The sequence below is a fragment of the Acartia tonsa genome, chromosome 4 (assembly GCF_053477335.1).
Source record: "Acartia tonsa isolate MP-2025a chromosome 4, ASM5347733v1, whole genome shotgun sequence".
NCBI classification, from domain to species: Eukaryota; Metazoa; Arthropoda; class Copepoda; order Calanoida; family Acartiidae; genus Acartia; species Acartia tonsa.
The window spans coordinates 52,468,547-52,486,267 of record NC_137263.1 but is presented as its reverse complement, the minus strand read 5'-3'; the positions used below and the strand labels follow the sequence as shown (position 1 = coordinate 52,486,267).

Here is a 17,721-nt window from a genome sequence, read left to right as displayed (position 1 = left end):
TTTAGATTAAAAACTTTTATCATAACAATATCCAAACAAATATTTGAGGATAAAAATAATTTTTTATTAGAAATATTACGATTTATGACCAAAACAGTAAATTTGGGCGAAAAATAAGATGAAAAATTGTAAAGAATATTTACCAATAAAATTGGGGAAACTTTGAGAGAACAAAGTTACAACTTTTTTATTTAATTTTATTTTTTATTATTTTTTAACGCAAGTGATATGTTTAATTTCTATTCTATAAAGGTATTTAACATCTCCAATGCATAATAAACTTTTTAATTACAAAGATAAATTGATATTTTGACCCAAAATACTAAAAAATTAAAATTAGATTTAAAAAGTTGTTTACCCTGAGTTAAGATGATTTGTAGCAGAAATACACGACGACATAATTAAGTCAACAAATAAAAATAAAGAAATTTTTTCCTGTTTGATAGTAATCCATTTTTACCTGAAAATTGTTAAATATAAAAATCTTATAATAACCTAATAAGTTGGTTAAAAGTTTAATATAATGATTAATTTTCGAAATAGTTTTTAAAAATATATTAATTTATGGAGAGAATTAAAGATCTTTGATCGATTAAATGCCGGTTTCTTATCAATAGGTCCCATAAATTATTTTTATTGAAACCTTAAAAAGGGGGCTATCAATAAGCGTAAGCTGTTAAATTTAAGTAAATATCGCACCAATTTAAAGTTAAATTAACTAGGTAGTATTTTTATAAATGCTTGAGCATTTTATATATATAAATTATTGTTAAGTCGGAAATTTTTTATTATATCATAAAAAACTAATGTAGCTCTTAAACATAAGAAAAAAGTTAAGATTTAATTTCTCATACAAAATATCGAGTGCTCAAAAATATGATTCGCCTTGATTCTACATGAATTTTAAAATTCAGATAAGAAATAACGTTTTTATATAATCAAATTTCAAAATAATATATGTAGGTATATATCTTTTATTTTTATTTATATGAAAACTTCTTTCAATGTTTACTATTTATTTAGAACCCTAATTGCCAATTATTAAATCAGATTTTATTCATTTACAATTATTGTTCTTTTTCAGATGAAGGCAATGTATTTGTATCCTCTTCTCTTGGCGTGTTTCCTACAGGTATTACCCCTTTCGCAGGCCGCCAAGAAAGAGCCTACTAAGAGCAGCTTGGCATCTAGAGTGGAACAGCTGACTGACCTGTCAAACCGCCGACCTGTTATCCGACTCAATGGCAACCGATTCCGCGACCTGGTGAAGGCAAGTCCTCGTAACTACAGCATCATTGTTATGTTCACTGCCCTTGAATCAGGACGTCAGTGTGCCATCTGTAAGCAGGCCAGCGATGAGTACCAACTGGTCGCCAATTCCTACAGGTTCTCGCCTGTATTCTCTAACAAGCTGTTCTTTGCCATGGTCGACTTTGACGAGGGACCCGACGTGTTTCAGTCCATGAAGCTCAACACTGCTCCAGTCTTCATGCATTTCCCTGAGAAAGGAAAGCCAAAGAAGCAAGACACCATGGACTTACAGAGAGTTGGATTTAGCGCTGATGTGATCGCCAAGTGGGTTCAGGAGAGAACTGACACCCAGATCCGTGTGTTCAGACCACCCAACTACACTGGCACCGTTGCCCTTCTTATGCTCACTTCACTCATTGGAGGTCTGCTCTACCTGCGCAGAAACAATCTGGAATTCTTGTATAACAGAACTGCCTGGGCCCTGATTGCTTTGTTCTTTGTGTTTGCCATGACATCTGGCCAGATGTGGAACCATATTCGTGGACCACCTTTTGTCCAGAAGACCCAGAACGGTGGCGTTGCCTATATTCACGGCTCCAGCCAGGGACAGTTTGTGCTGGAGACATACTTTGTTATGCTGATCAATGGTCTTATTGTGTGTGGAATGATTATGCTGATGGAGGCTGGAGACAGCAAGGGAGACGCTGGCAAGAGGAAGGCGCTGGGTATTGTTGGACTGGGTCTGCTGGCTGTTTTCTTCAGCCTTCTGCTTTCGATATTCAGATCCAAGGCTGGTGGTTATCCCTACAGTTTCCTCTTCAGATAGATACTTTGATACTACCTAGCATGACAATATTATTAGCTGTGTTTACACCGTGTGATGTTTGATTGATCAATGATTTATTTAAAAGTTTAAACACTAAACACTGATAATTATGATTGATTTTGATTTATAGGCTGCTCGTTTTTATGTTTTCGCATTTCTTATTTATTACCATTTTTTTTTTTATCTCAAGCAAAATTCATTTTATTTAAAGATTACAAATGTTAGTATAACTTAACTTCATTTTATCAATCCATTCAGTTTTGGTTGTTTTTTTTATATCTTTAATTAGCCTGAAAAATTTAAACTCCCGTCCAAATTTTTATTACTCAAAAAAGATATGTGCATTTCTTGATTATTAAACAGTTTGTTATATGTAACACTGAAAATCAATGTATCATTCAATTTAGACAAAAAATAGGTAACTAGTATAAACTATGAAATATTTTTTGTTTGTTTATTATTTATAATGTTCGCCTTGTGTATTTATACAGCAATATACATATAAAGCATTATTTTATTAATTGTAAAATACATAAATTTGAAATTAAAACTGTGATTGTTTTTTCACTTTGCTTGTTAAGATTTTGGTTTTCAACTTTTGTTTTCAGAACTTGGATGTTTTAGCTACTCTGTGAACTACTCTTGTGAGAGCATCCGTAAAAATGGCGGGGGCCATTATTGAGAATATGAGTGGGCGGAAGCTGGCGTATATTGGGGGATTCCTGCTGGTCTGTCAGATTGCTTGCTTCCTTGTAGGAGCTGTTTTTTCACCAAGACCTAACAATACTGAACAGCATTTAGGTAATACAATTTTCATTTTTCAGTAACGTAGCTTATCTGTTTAAATATCATGTCTCATTTAGTTACCTATGTAGGTATTTTCGTAAGATCTTATAGTTTTTTTTTGCTTACATGCCATATATTTAAATACTATATTTGTAACATAAAACTAATATATTGCAAGATTTTATATTTAGTGCTACTTAATTTATTTTGTTTTACAATAATATAGGCAAGGCATTATATACCTTAATTTTTAAAACTTAATGATTTTACTAGTTGCTTCATTCCTATCCTCTAGGATAGGGCATGGGAGGTATTGGTGATAGCCCAAAACAACCCAAAGATCAGATCAATACTTCCCGAGATCTTTAGTTTGAGACAATTACTTCTTTATATTATGTGATTGGCGTCATCCTATTGGCTAATTGTTAGTCACCTGACAAAATAAAGCCCTGCTATTGATTGATATATTGAATCAATTAAAATATTTGTAACTATTCACATGCCACGCCAAACTATTAAATTCACTTAGATGATTATTAATGGGTTTTTTTCAGCAACCAAGTGTTACAATCCAAAAGGGAATCAGGAGAAGGATGCTTGGTTTGTCCCATTTGGTCCCAACGCCTGCCGTAGAATTGAAGACATTGCAGATGATGAAATTGTAAACAATCATATCACAGCTGATAATGTTGTGTTTTCTGTTAGAATGCCCCAAAGGAATCAGATCTTGTAAAAGTTATACAATTTTTAAATGAAAACCATCGGATAAAAAGCTTCGCTGAAAATTCGATTCTGTTAAAAAGAGATTAAAAAAAGTGTTAAACTTTAAATTTTTATAAAGAGATTGTGGTTTTTAAAAGGGGAAAATTAAGTCACGAAAGGAGTAAATTAATGAGGGTGGTAAGCAAAAGAGCAAAGATCCGCCTCGATAAGGATGATAACTGTTAACAAAATCTGATTAATTCTTCAGGAAGTTATTCAACGGCCAGGAAATTGAGTTCAGTCGTTGGTTTCAGAACCTGATTGGTGTCATGAATATGGACATCGAATACCAAGAAGAAGAGGATGATCCAACTAAACAGGTTTCATATTGTACCTACCTCGAATATAAAGTCTATAAAGATTGTTTGACATGCATGAAATAGTACAGTTACATTACCATGTAAAAAAACATTCCTTTTTTCTTTTAGTTTTCTTATAACTAACTTATTACCTACTGCAGAAAAATTCACCATCAGAAAATCCTTATAACTATAATTTTTTCACCATTCAAATATTAGTTTCTTAAAGCATGACATTGATGTACTTTTCTGTAGGGGAATTAAAAATTGTTTTAAGAACATTATTTTGTATAGGTCCATTTAATGGTTGACGCACGATTGGGTTACTGGAACAAAGGCGACAAACCTGACGACTGGAAGGAGTACGCCAAGAGTTTTGAGGCCAGAAACCTTGAGTGTGACATTGATGAAGACAAGAGAATCAATGGCTACTATTACAACTGCTCCATGCTACCTCTGTTTGATCTAGGAGCACTGCACCATGATTTCTACCTGCTTAATATCCGACTGCCAACAGTTTATCTTGATTCTAAAAACCAGGTTCAGGAGATCAACGAAAACCTGGGCAAGCTTGTGGACATCTGGCTGATTGCCATCAATCAAAATGGCGGATTCACAAAAGTTTGGGTGTCGATGAAAACAATTTTCTTTCCCATTATTATCTTCAGTCTGCACTGGTATTGGCGTAGGATTAGTATGTTAACAAGGTCTCCAAACCTTCTGGAGAAGACATTGTTCTCACTGGGCATGTCACTTACCCTGCTCAATCTCCCGCTGGAGTACTTCACTCTGTTCTACGAGATGCCGTGGCTGAATCTTTTTAATGATATCAAGCAGGGAATATTTTATGCCAACCTTGCAATATTCTGGCTCATCTTTGCTGGCGAGCATTTGATCAGTGATAGCGGTATTGGTGAGCCTAACGGCCTGTCGGCCTACTGGAAGAATTTATCTGTCGTCCTGTTTGGCTGCACATGTTTGTTCGTCTTTGACATGTGTGAACGCGGAGTCCAGCTGCAGAATCCGTTCTACTCCATCTGGGTCACCGAGTTCGGGGCCAACCTGGCGTTGGGCTTTATAATCCTGGCGGGTATCTCGGCTGGACTGTATTTTCTGTTCTTGTGCCACTTGATCCGCAAGGTGTTCCTGACCATATCTGACAGGGCCTCCTCCATCCAAAGCATGTCACAAATAAGAAGACTTCACTATCAGGTGATTTTACTAATGATGAAACAGTAGAATACTCTTGTTAAGAATTACATTGTACTTCATTTTTTGTACATGATAAGTATTTTCAGTAGGCTATTTGTTGTTTAAATAAATGCAAAATAATCAGGGAACTAAAGGGTTAAGACAATAGCCGATAAATTGATGTACATCCCATTCCCCAATGATGACACAAAAAAATTACTACTTCTATGGAATTCAATTATTGGTTGAAACGTTTGGACCCTCAACAAAATGAACCAACCAATCAAAATTCAAAGATGTTAAGCCAACAAAAAACATTGGGGACTAGTGTAATAAATCCCTCCCTCCCTGTAAATAATACTTCAGGTACATAGACAAAATAATCTTTTATTTTAGGGTATAATCTGGAGGTTTAAATTCCTAATGTTGTCCACCCTGGTGGCCGCCGCCCTCACAGTCATCGGCTTCATCATCGGGCAGGTATCAGAGGGCGCCTACAAGTGGGACGAGGACCTGGGCACCACGCTCGAGTACACCAGTGGATTCTTGACTGGTGTGTATGGCATGTGGAATCTCTACATATTCGGCCTGATTTTCCTGTACGCGCCTAGTCATAAGAAGTGGGGAAATGAAGATACTGTCTCAACAGGTAATTATAATATTTCTTTAGAGAACTTATAAAACAAATTCTAGTCTACATATAGCGTGTATAGACTAAGCATACCTACGAAAATAACAAAACAAGTCAAAGAACAAAAAAATATTTTGTTTATATCTTTATTTGCTGTTTGATTTAGGTAGATATTGTTTTTGAAAAAAAATAAGGTACATAGGTAACATTTAAGATTTCAATTTCGCTCCTCCTAATGCAAGGGTGTATATTCTACACAAGATTGATTTTTTTCCCCTACTCCAAATTTTTTTTTCCCCTCGTGTTTTTTTAAGCAAGAAAGGGGAAAAAATGGGGGAAAAAATTCAGAACTCTTTATTTTATTTATATTATCCCCCATCCCATGCATTTTTTAATTTTTTTTTTCACCAAGGAAGGGAGAAAAATGGAAAAAAAATGCTATAATTTTTTATTTTTCTCCTCCTTAGCAGGGTCAATTTTGCAGAATATACACCCCTGTCCTTATGTTTTTGTGTTATATTTAAAGAAACTTCACCAATTATTGATAGTTCTTAAGAAATTAGAAATAACACATACTTAAAAAGTTATCTTTTTGTAGGCGAAGAGGTTGAATTTGACGTAACTGGATCTGGTGGTAATCAACCCACGGATGCCTCGGAAATGAGCTCACTCACAGCATTTATCAGGCACCAGGCTGCTGACTAAAAACTGGTTTCTTCAAAACATGTATTTCTAGGTCTAAAACCAGTTTTTTTTAACTGGCAAAAAAATTTCCTTGATAAACTAGTAGGGTAAAGCGGGGCGAACTCGGTCTTTTTTTCGGTTTTTTGAACCTGCAACTCGTAAAAATTATTTTTTTTTAAATGGGACCAAGACCAGTAGAAAGATCTCGGAAAAGTCGATCAGGTCCTAAAAGGACGTAAACCTAGGACTTTGGGAAGTTTGTCAAAATTGATCTCTAAAACGGCACCGACTTCGCCCCGCATTTTCAAGCTTCGAAAAATCAATGACGTATTGATTTTATTACAGCATGCCCAAAAGGTAAAAGTTGCTAAATGTAATAAAGAGTATGCACAAAAAATTTTATTAAGATAGGTAAATTTTTTCTACCAAAAAAAAATAATTTTTCCGAAGTACGCGAAATTTGACTTTTTTTTCGAAAATTTTTTTGATAAAAAACATAAAAATACTACTAGAAAAAATAAACTTTTTATGACTTTAAAGGCCTGATCCTCAAAATTCAGGCAATTTTGAATAGATTTGGCCAAAAAAAATTAGTTCTATTAGCAAAATTTCCTAAAAAAATCAAGTTGAAAAAAAGAGAAAAGTTTGGCAAAATCTGTGGTCGATTTTCCAGCTTCAAAAAACCTATGACATATTGATTTAATTACAGCATGCCCTAAAGGTTAAAGTTGCTAAATGTAATAAAGAGCATTCACAAAAAAAAATTATGAAGATCGGAAAATTTTTTCTACAAAAAAATTTTTTTTTTCTAAGTACGAGAAATTTGACTTTTTTTCTCGAAAATTTCACTTTTTTATATAAAATTGAAAAAGTTAGTATAAAAAGTGAAAAAACCGAATTCGCCCCGCTTCACTTTTAGTCGATTTAAGAAAAAACTATACAAGCTTTTTTAAAGTTTTAAACGGAAATGGATAGCCTATTAGATTCTTAATAAGTCCCCTGAAGACGTCTAAGCTCTAGCTCTTACCAGTTTTTGTCCAACTTACCGTTTTTCCGACCGAAGCAAAAAAATCGAAAAAAAAATTTTTTGTCGTCCGACTTTAAGACCCAATAAGTACCCTAAAAATTCATCTCACAAAAATTTCATTTTATACTTTTTTATAGGCAATTTAATAAGGAACAAAGGGGGGAGGCGGATGTGCCACTTTTTGAAACCAAAACTAAAAGTCAAAGGAACTCAACTAAAAAAAGAGTTACAGGTCTGAGATTTTGCATGGCAGTTGCTTTATAGGGTTACAATATGGAACAGTGAAGAAACGGCGGTGCAACCGCCGAAAACCGCCGAGAAATTGCAAAAAAAATCGGCGGGAAACGGCGGTTTTCGGCGGTTGCGCCGCCGTTTCTTCACAGTTCCATATTGTACCCCTATAAAGCAACTGCCATGCAAAATCTCAGACCTTTAACTCTTTTTTTAGTCGAGTTCCTTTGTTGTCTTTTAGTTTTGGTTTCAAAAAGTGGCACATCCGCCTCCCCCCTTTGATGTTATGTTTTTTTCTGTCAGTCGATTAGAACATGGAGAAAAATGTCATTTAATGAAGGTGGTCAAAAAAATACCGACTTCACCTCAAAACCGAGATCGCCCCGCTTTACCCTAATTTTTATATAATATCCAAAGATTTTTTAACTTATACAAAATATTAAAAAACCCATAAAACTTACTTTATATAAAGCAATTAACTGTTATTAAATAAAGCACTTGAATCTTAACATAGTAAACCTTTTAATAAAACTATATTGGATTTTTTATACAACGGCAGCTCTAATCAAATTGTAACAGAATCAAATTCTATTTTAGGTCTGCTTTTTATTTGATCTCGTAGTTTTCAAAATTTGTCTTATTTTTTGGATATAATCAAAATGTATTGTGCCAAATTTTTTCGGTAATGTTTAACATTATCTCAGAGATATGATTATACTCTATTCAGTATTAGTATATAATCTTAATTTTAACAATTTAAGCCTAATATTGTATCCAAAGGCATTAAAAGTTAGTTTTTTATTATACTATTTGTAGTTTTTTTTAGTGCTTCCCTTATATATTCAGTACTTAAACATATAGGCTTTCAGTTTATATTTTAGTTAACCTTTAATTAAAATAAGGGGGGGGGGGGGGGGAGTTCTGACACATTTGCGTAAACCTGGTGTATAGGCTTTATCTTTGGACTGAGAGGATAGGTTATTAGGGATAAAATCATTCTTATATGATGAATTTCCCCCAGATTTAAGATTTTTTGGATAGGCCTCCAGGTTCCAGGCCTCCAGGTGGTCTGTGTCCGTCCAGATAAAAATAAAAAATAAAATTTTTTTAAAAATGAGATGTCAGCTTATTAGACAAAATATGTATGTTTTTTCTTCAAATATGTGAATAACAATCAAAAAGAAGCATATTTTCTTTTATAAGTTAACCTCTAACTCTTCCAAAAAAATTCTTATTTTTAATTTTTACCTGTACAGAGACCACCTGGAGGTCTGGAGATCCGGAACCTGGAGGCCTATCTAAAAAATCTTAAATCTGGGGGAAATTCATCATATAAGAATGATTTTATCTCTAATAATCTTTTCAGTCCAAAGATAAAGCCTATACACCAGGTTTACGCAAATGTGTCAGAACTCCCCCCCCCCCCCTTGCAACTCCTATGATAAGCTAGGAATTTATTTCTATTATGTGTATCTTGTGTGTAACCAACAGTATTTATAAATGTAGTTTGTAATTATTGTCATGAAAATATCTCATTATATTTGGTTTTAATTTCCATAAAAATGTAAGCTAAAGAAGGTGTCCTAACTTCTGTGAATTTTTTTAAATAGCTAGTCGGTGTTAGAATAGCTAAAATTTAGATATGCAATCTCTTTTTTTTTGTAGAACTCTTATTTTTGATGTAATTTAAGTTTTTAAAACAAAAAATTAAGTTGGTTTTAAGGTACTAAAACGCTACAAAAAAGAAGAATTTTGCCATTATGAACAAAAATGATAAGATCTTTAATTTGACACCTAACTGTTTGAATTCTGTTGAGTTATATTGAAAAAATCTATTTTGTTTAACCCCTTTTAATCAAAACTTTGAATTTTGGGAGCTCGTCACGAATGGGTTAAAAAAGATAACAAAAGTTAGGACACGTTCTTTCTAAATTTGTGCCATTTACTTGATGTTGTGCCAATAAAATTTGTGTCAGTCAGAAAGTTGCTAAATAACGAGCAAAAATTTTTGCGTTCAAATTTTAAATTTCTTTTATTTATATTTTGTGTACAAATGGCAAATACTTGTTTATGAATACTATTATTGAAGTAACATTAGCCAATCAATGATATTTCATCATCAGCATTACAAATTTCCGCAGGAAGGGAGAGGACATTGGGATGATTGCCCTAATCCCCAAAGTGTTAAAAACAACGTTTTTTTATTCGTTGACTTAACAACTTTTGGGACTTTATTTGAATTTTTATTGGTTGGTTCATTAATTTGAGTGTACAAAAGTTTCAACCACTAGTTGTTATCTACAGAAGGGGTTATTTTGTGTATTATGATTGGGTATGTACATCGATTAACCGGCCATTGTCTTATCCCTTTAGATCCCTGCTTTTCCGCCAGTTAAAGATAGGTAGTCATTTTGGAAACACAATGTTATGACTTTAACATTTTTTTTAATGAAATATCCCTGCTTAACCCCCTGTAATCCATACATAATCTAAACTTGGCACTTAGTAACATTATTATTATAGCATTAGTATCCTGGTTTTAATCGTAATAATAACAAAAAATTGACCAAAAACATTTTTCAGATGAATGAGCCATATGATTATTTATTTAAGTTCCTTGTGATAGGTTCTGCAGGTACAGGTAAATCCTGTATCCTCCATCAGTTCATAGGCAACACATTCAAAGAAGATAGCAGTCATACAATAGGTCAGCATCAAAACTTTTATTGGTAGCGAAGCTACTCTACAACTGATTTTGTCCGTCCGCCTGCCTGTCTGCTTGTCGGTATGTTTGCTTGAACGTCTAAGGGAAAACGTTATTTTCTTGGAATTTTAAAAAGTTAACTGACCTTATTTTATTCTGATTTTAAAAGTTGATTGTAAGCATATTCTTTTAAACATTTACAGAAAACAATGTTTGAAGTATTATAGTTTGGTTGGGTTTCCACAACAATGCTAGTTTTCAGCTTAATGTCTATTTTATTGAAATAAACTCTTATACAATATCTATATTTAGGTGTTGAATTTGGAAGCAAGATACTACCAGTGGGAGGACGGACGGTAAAGCTGCAAATATGGGACACAGCTGGACAGGAAAGATTCAGATCTGTCACCAGAAGTTATTACAGGTACGTAACAAACATTCAATTTCTGTCTCTGTCCCTTTTTTTTCAAAGTTACTAAGGCAATTGACGGCATCTCCCTGGTTTATTGAGCAGGGAGGACGATTATTTTGCCTGTTTATTAGGTAGTCTAGTCCCCAAAGTTTTATATTAACGTTTTCCTATTCGTTGGCTTAACAACTTTGGAGACTACATTTGTATTTTGATTTTTGGTTCATTATGTGAGTGTGCAAACGTTTCAACCACTTATTGTAATCTACAGAAGTGGTAATTTTGTCCACCATTGTCTTATCCCTTGGCCTTTAGCTCCCTTTTTATTGATTCATATTATTGATATTTTATACTGCGAAACGTTTACCTATCAGTTTTTTTTATCAGAGGTGCAGCCGGAGCCCTTCTAGTGTACGACATCAGCTCCAGGGAATCATTCAACAACCTGGCCAACTGGTTGACGGACGCCAGGACACTTGCCAGCCCAGCCATTGTCATTGTTCTAGTCGGTAACAAGAAGGATCTGGAGGATGAGAGAGAGGTCACATTCTTGGAGGCCAGCAGGTAACTGGGATTAGGTTGCGGTTTCCCTCAAAGCTCTTAGTCGAGCATAAACCCGCCCCCCTCTATTATTTTAAAATAAATAGAGAATAAGTGGCGAGGGGGAGGGGAGTTGTTTTTCGTTAGCTTGGTTATTTAGCTCAGGTTTGGATATGTTAGGTGTATTAAGTACAGGTTATCCCCGCAAGGATAGGCCCAGTTGGTTTAGAGATACCAAGGTCCAACATTGGATAGATATAGGAAGAAAAAATTAGGGTTGGGCCGGATATCCGGTGTGGCCGGATATCCGGCCGGATATCCGACCATTTTCAATATCCGGCCGGATACCGGATATTGAAACTAACCGGCCGGATATCCGGCTCTATAATTTTTTATACTTTACACCAAAAATATCTGTTTTTTAAAATCTTAAATGGCTATAATTTCTTATTATTGAAGCTAGAAGAACATTTTTTCTGAATAAGTTTAACTTTATGTAAATTTATATAAGATTTCTGAAGAAAATTTTTTTTTACTACTTTAATATCTGGTTATTTGGCCGGTTATCCGGCCGGATATCCGGTAATTTGGCCGGATAACCGGATATTTGCCGGATATCCGGCGTTGGCCGGATATCCGGCCGGTTACCGGATATCCGGCATTTGAAATCAGCCGGATATCCGGTATCCGGTATCCGGCCAAAAAAGTATCCGGCCCAACCCTAGAAAAAATATATTTATTTTGAAAATAGGGGGGGGGGGGGTCCGAGCCTGCTAGAAGACAAAAAGAAAGATCAATATTAAGATAAGCAAAGCAGTAGGTATGAGGCTTCTTTATTTTTTTTTATTCAAATCTCAAATTGCCTTTTTTCTTTATTTAATATCTTTTTAGTAAAACAATTTGTCCACTTACATAAAAAATATGTGAACGTTTTGTAATAGTGTAAAATATAGGTTACAACAGAAAAGACAGTTATCTTGAAATTGTACGCAAAATGTGGAAGTTGTGTAGACTTACAAATTACGAGAATGAATGCTTTATAAACTGTTCAGAGGTTCAGGGAATATGGATTCGTAATTTTCAATTTTAGCATTAATTGTCATGTGTGCCTTTGTTGTCATTTCCTTTAAACAAAATCTTATTCACTGAGACAGTATTTGCCTCTGCTATATGTATATTTCAGAGAAACAGCGGCAGCGCCGCCACTCTCGCCGAAACCGCCGCCGGAATTTTTTTTTTGAAAAATAAACGTTGTCTCAAATGATTCCAAATTGTCTGATTCGGCTGCTTATAAAAGTGTGAGTTACTGTAAATCCCCCCCCCCCCATCCCTTTCATTTATCCTCCATTCCTGAAAACTTTTATTTCCAACTTTTTTTTCTGTTGTACTTGAAAACCTAAATAACCACTGATTTCAAGTATAACTTTACAATTGCATTCTATTCTAACCTTTTTTCTCTTCGACTTTTTGGTTTTTTAAACAGAAAAAAAGGTTCCAAAAATTTGACTTCTAGTTTAAGAATATTTTTTCGTTTTTGTTCAAACATTTAGTTTAAACATTTATTGCCCTCTGGTGTGACATTAACAATGTTTTTTTTTTTTATTTTAGTAGAAACAAAACCTTATTTAGGTTTGCTCAAGAGAACGGAATAATGTTTCTGGAGACAAGTGCAAAAACTGGAGAGAGCATAGAAGAGGCATTTCTCAAATGTTCAAAAAATATTCTTTCAAAAATAGAATCAGGAGAGTTAGACCCGGAGAGAATAGGTTCAGGTAAAAATTTTAATTTGTCGGATCTACTGCAGTTTAGGTAAAATATTGCTGGTAACGAATATTGCCAAAAATCAATGAATTTTAAAGGCTGCTAGCTGCCAAACGGCTGAACGTACAGATCATACCCGCACACCATTTTAAGCGGTATAAGAAGGCCTACAAATAATCTGGAATAGCCAAGATTTAATGATGCACAGGGAAAGTTTCTCTGCACTGCGAGATAATTTAATTATGCATTATAGATTTATGGCTATTTCAGATTATTTGTAGGCCTTCTTATGCCGCTTAAAACAGTGTGCGTGCATGATCTGTACATTCAGCCGTTTGGCAGCTAGCAGCCTTTAAAATTCATAGATTTTTGGCAATATTCGTTATCAGCAATATTTTACCGTGAACTGCAGTAGATCCAATTTGTCCATCAAGATCTTTAAAATAGCTGATGCAGTAATGAATCGATATAATATTACTTGGATTTTCATGTACTCTGATAAAGTGATGCTTGCAGCTGGCTAAAATTACGATACTAACCCACCATCCCACCCCCCTTTACCACATCCCGTCCCCTCCTACTTGATGATCGAACTGACCAATAAATAATGTCCATAATAGCAAGCTAAATTGACGATCATTTTCTCCCTGTCATATTATCCAACTTTATTCCAGATTCATTAATGAAGTGGATAGTAAAAAAACTTCAAACGTTATTTTTTGCTTTAAATATGCAAGTTATCATAAAAATCAATCTTGATTTTGTTTAGGCATTCAGTACGGAGAGTCATTGCTACGACGAAATGATCAGCTGTCAGCTACGCGGAAAACCCCAGACTGTTCGGCTATCACAAGCTCGTGTAAGCTGTAAAAAAAATCAGCTGAATATTCATTCAAACATCTTGAAACCGCTCGGTATAAAATTCCTTTCTGTTCAGATAAACTCATCATATAAGTCATGTCAATGCGAGCTTTCAGCACGGATGTATATTAGCGGCTAACAGCTTTTATTCTTCGGCTGCTTTGCCTATTCTGTACATTTAAGCTGTTGGTAAATTACACATGTTGCATTTTAATTAAGTAATGCAATATCATTAATAAGAGAAGTTATTTCTAGACTTAACGTTTTTACTAAGTTTTTCCCCTTTTTTAGTTTATCAAATGCTATTAGAAAGCAGGGAGGGAGGGGACATTGGGCTGTTTATTACATTAGTCTCCAAAGTTTTACAACGATGTTTTCTTATTCGTTGGTTTAACAACTTTGGGGACTTTTTTTGAATTTTGATAGTTTAGTTCATTAAGTTGAGTGTCCAAATGTTTCAAATGTTAGAACTGGTATAATCATTGGGGAATGGGATGTACATTGCACATCAATGTATCCCTTTAGATCCCTGAAAAAATCTCAAAATATGAGAAGAAACGCTAATTAGCTCAAAGGGTTTTAACTCAGATAACACGGTTAGTCCACTGAAATTCCTTCTCTTTTATGGAGTTTTTTTATGTATCAAAATGTATTATAAGATGTTGTGCTAAAATAAATTTATATTATAAAACTGTGAAAAAAAAGTGATAAAAAAACTGATGTCATAGATTTTATCTTTCGCCTATTAAAAAATAATTTAAAACAATTAAAGAATAAAAACAAAGTATTCAACATAATATTTTAACTCAAAAACATTAGTATATGTATGTATACATATTCATAAAGCATTCTCGTGCAAATCTTATACAGTCCTTCTCAAACTTTAACCTTTTATACTACTATGTATTAGAAATCTACTAAAATTCTTCTGTAAAAATTTCTACCTGTATCTCACTAAAATTGCAATTTCACTAACTGTTAAAAAGCCCCATTCCAAATTGCCAAAAATGAAATAAATTCAGATACCTAACTCTTGCAATACAAATAGAAAGATATTTCCAGTATGGCTTCGAAACCGATTGATATCCGCTGGATTAGATCCGATGCTCAGTCATACAGAAAAATCTTGTATAGCATCGCAATGTAGATAATTTTCCACTAATAATAAAATAAAAATCATAAAATTAACACTTTTGGCCCCTCTGGTTTAACAAAACTGGTTTTAATCTTATAATATTTCATTTTAATATCCGCGGAAAGCTGTCTGTAATATGATGCGAAAGTTAACTTTAAAAAAATTTAAATTTGCAGTAAATTTATTTTTGCATTTAGAAAAATATTTCTCATAACTTTCATAAAAGCTAGTTTAGTTTTTTACCTTCTTAACCTATGTTTTTTCTGTATCAAAATTATAAAGTCTTTTGAAAAATTTAGGTTATTTTTTTATAACATTGCCAAAAAATGTTAGATTTGTATTATTATTTTTTTTTATAACGCACATTTATGTTAGATATGTTATCTTATATTATTATGCCTAGTAATTATATTAACTCTATCTATATGTTATATGCAATTTTTAGTTAAATACTTGAAAAATACGAATATAATCTCAATATTAACCAAAAAGAATCTTTTAACCAAATTTAACATTTAGCCAGTAAAGCTTAAAACCGGTTTCCGGCCGTATGCTAAAATTAGTTAGTTATCGACTTAGTGCATAGTAAGCTGGTCGCGACCTTCTCTTGTCCGCAGCCAAAACACTATAACACGAGTTGATAAATAAAATAGTCTGAACAGCAAACATAATTTACATTTAATTTGACTGAAAACATTAAAATTATGCATGTGAAAAGCTTTTTTTTTCTCCTTGGCTTTATGTGATATATAATTAAGTATTATATTATTAAAAATTTTAAAATTAATACCTAATTCTTTTTACTAAATTTTATATTTAAATGTGTTAAATGAACTGTTTAATTCACAAAGAAATATGTTTAGAAATTTTTTTTTATCTTTATTCATTTTACATTTTGATCTTTTTAAAAGAATGGTCTTATTCAATTAAATGCATAAGAAATTAAGATTCTAACTTTAAATGTGATTAATTTTTAAAATACAATTAAAATAATGAAAGGTTAAGAGGGTGTTTCCCCTGAATATGATGTAAGTGATCCAAGCGCTTAAATTCAAAGGGATAGTTGCACAAAGTGCATGTAACGAGTTGGGGGTATTTATAGAAGTGAACTTTTATTTTTTGTGTAAAATCTCAGGATATATAGGTTACCTAGCCATAAAGATATTTGAAATAAAAATAAGCTTTTACCCAGGGTGGGGAAAAACCCAGGGTTTTTTCAAAAAGCCCAACCCAACCCAAAAACCCTTAAAAACTCGACCCAAAAACCCTTAAAAACCCAGGGTTTTAAGGTTTTTTTGGGGGGTTTTATTGAAAAACCCTGGGTGGGTTTTTTTGGGTGGGTTTTTTGTATGCCCACCCTGCTTTTACCAGGCATTTTTTGAGTTAAGTCCAAAAAGTCTAATTTGTGTAGGTAAAAGTCACTATTTCAGTCTTGATGATTTTAAAATTACCTACGTGGTGGAAAATTCAAATTCTTTCAAATAAATGCTTTATAAATATAGTTAAAACCAATAAGAAGAAAAAATATGTGGTTCATTAAATTCAAGTTCAAATGCAATTCGTGCAACTACCCCTTTGTTTATTTTAACAAAAATCTTCATTTTAGTGGTATCTAATTGTTTGTTAGTTAAATCAAATACTAATATTACATGATTGTAATTACAATGGAAACTGTTAATTTTTATTTTTATTATCTTAATATCTATCTAAGAATCAGCTGGTCCCCAAGCTTTTAAACCCTAAAATATTGAATATTGGACCCATTGTCCCCTCCCTTCCTCCCTGCTAAAAATAAACTAATGCAATAAAACATTTTGGGTATATTCCCTTTCGTAACGTCGCTCCTAATGGGGCGATTCTTCTCCTATTTCTCCTGCGGGAGGCTCTAACCCTGCGGGGCCAATTACCTAACCCTGTGGGGCAATCACCTAACCCAATATAACCTAAAATAACCTATAAAAAGCCATTTTAAAAATACAACGAATCGCCCCTTATGGGGCGATGTTACGAAAGGGACTGTTCCCAAACATTTTTAGGATCACTATTCTATGTAACTTAACTCGCTAGATTCCATTTGTAGAATTACCCCTTTCATCATCAAAACATAGGACTTTTGAAATATGGATTAGCATCTTAAAACTTAAGAAATATAAAATGAAACCTTTCTACAATTGTACTTTTCTCTTTAATAATATATCCCCATCCAGTTTTATATGCTTACCCCTTTTCTAAACTATAAGGGTAAAAAAAATAAAATGTATATGTATTATATATAGTTATATTAATTATTGTAGTACTGTTGGATGTTTGTAAAAATATATCTAAATAATTTGCAATATTATTTACTAATCATCTATATATATGTTTATTAAAACAAAAATATATTTGCTTAAAATATTTTTGATTTCATCATTTTGTTAGATATTAGTTAGATTATGATAGACTGCACATTTTTTTGTGGATTTGCAAAGATTTTTATGCATATGTTTAGTATAATTATTCTTTGAACAACAAAGTACTATATTATAAGCGAGGCATCACTATAATCAAATCCTAAATATGAAAATATAACCTTTTAGGCTTTTACTGTATCCTGTATTTAATCAATTTTGTAACATATTTA

At 33.1% G+C, this 17,721-nt stretch overlaps 3 protein-coding genes across 3 annotated transcripts; all 3 read left to right on the top strand.

Annotated features, from left to right (window-relative positions):
- The first annotated feature begins 1,077 nt into the window (after positions 1-1,077).
- On the top strand, positions 1,078-2,687 carry Ostgamma (oligosaccharide transferase gamma subunit). Its single transcript, XM_080158947.1, has one exon. The coding sequence runs from the start codon at positions 1,085-1,087 to the stop codon at positions 2,075-2,077; it is 993 nt and encodes a 330-aa protein (XP_080015073.1). The 5' UTR covers positions 1,078-1,084; the 3' UTR covers positions 2,078-2,687.
- wls (Wnt ligand secretion mediator) lies at positions 2,687-6,551 on the top strand. The gene is made up of 6 exons (XM_080158946.1): positions 2,687-2,878; positions 3,418-3,583; positions 3,837-3,945; positions 4,219-5,136; positions 5,512-5,764; positions 6,345-6,551. The coding sequence occupies exons 1-6, from the start codon at positions 2,740-2,742 to the stop codon at positions 6,449-6,451; spliced, it is 1,692 nt and encodes a 563-aa protein (XP_080015072.1). The 5' UTR covers positions 2,687-2,739; the 3' UTR covers positions 6,452-6,551.
- A 2,776-nt stretch (positions 6,552-9,327) lies between these two features.
- Positions 9,328-16,305, top strand: Rab4 (RAS oncogene family member Rab4). Its single transcript, XM_080158948.1, has 5 exons — positions 9,328-10,395; positions 10,705-10,816; positions 11,189-11,365; positions 12,971-13,113; positions 13,872-16,305. The coding sequence occupies exons 1-5, from the start codon at positions 10,272-10,274 to the stop codon at positions 13,970-13,972; spliced, it is 657 nt and encodes a 218-aa protein (XP_080015074.1). The 5' UTR covers positions 9,328-10,271; the 3' UTR covers positions 13,973-16,305.
- The last annotated feature ends 1,416 nt before the right edge of the window (positions 16,306-17,721 follow it).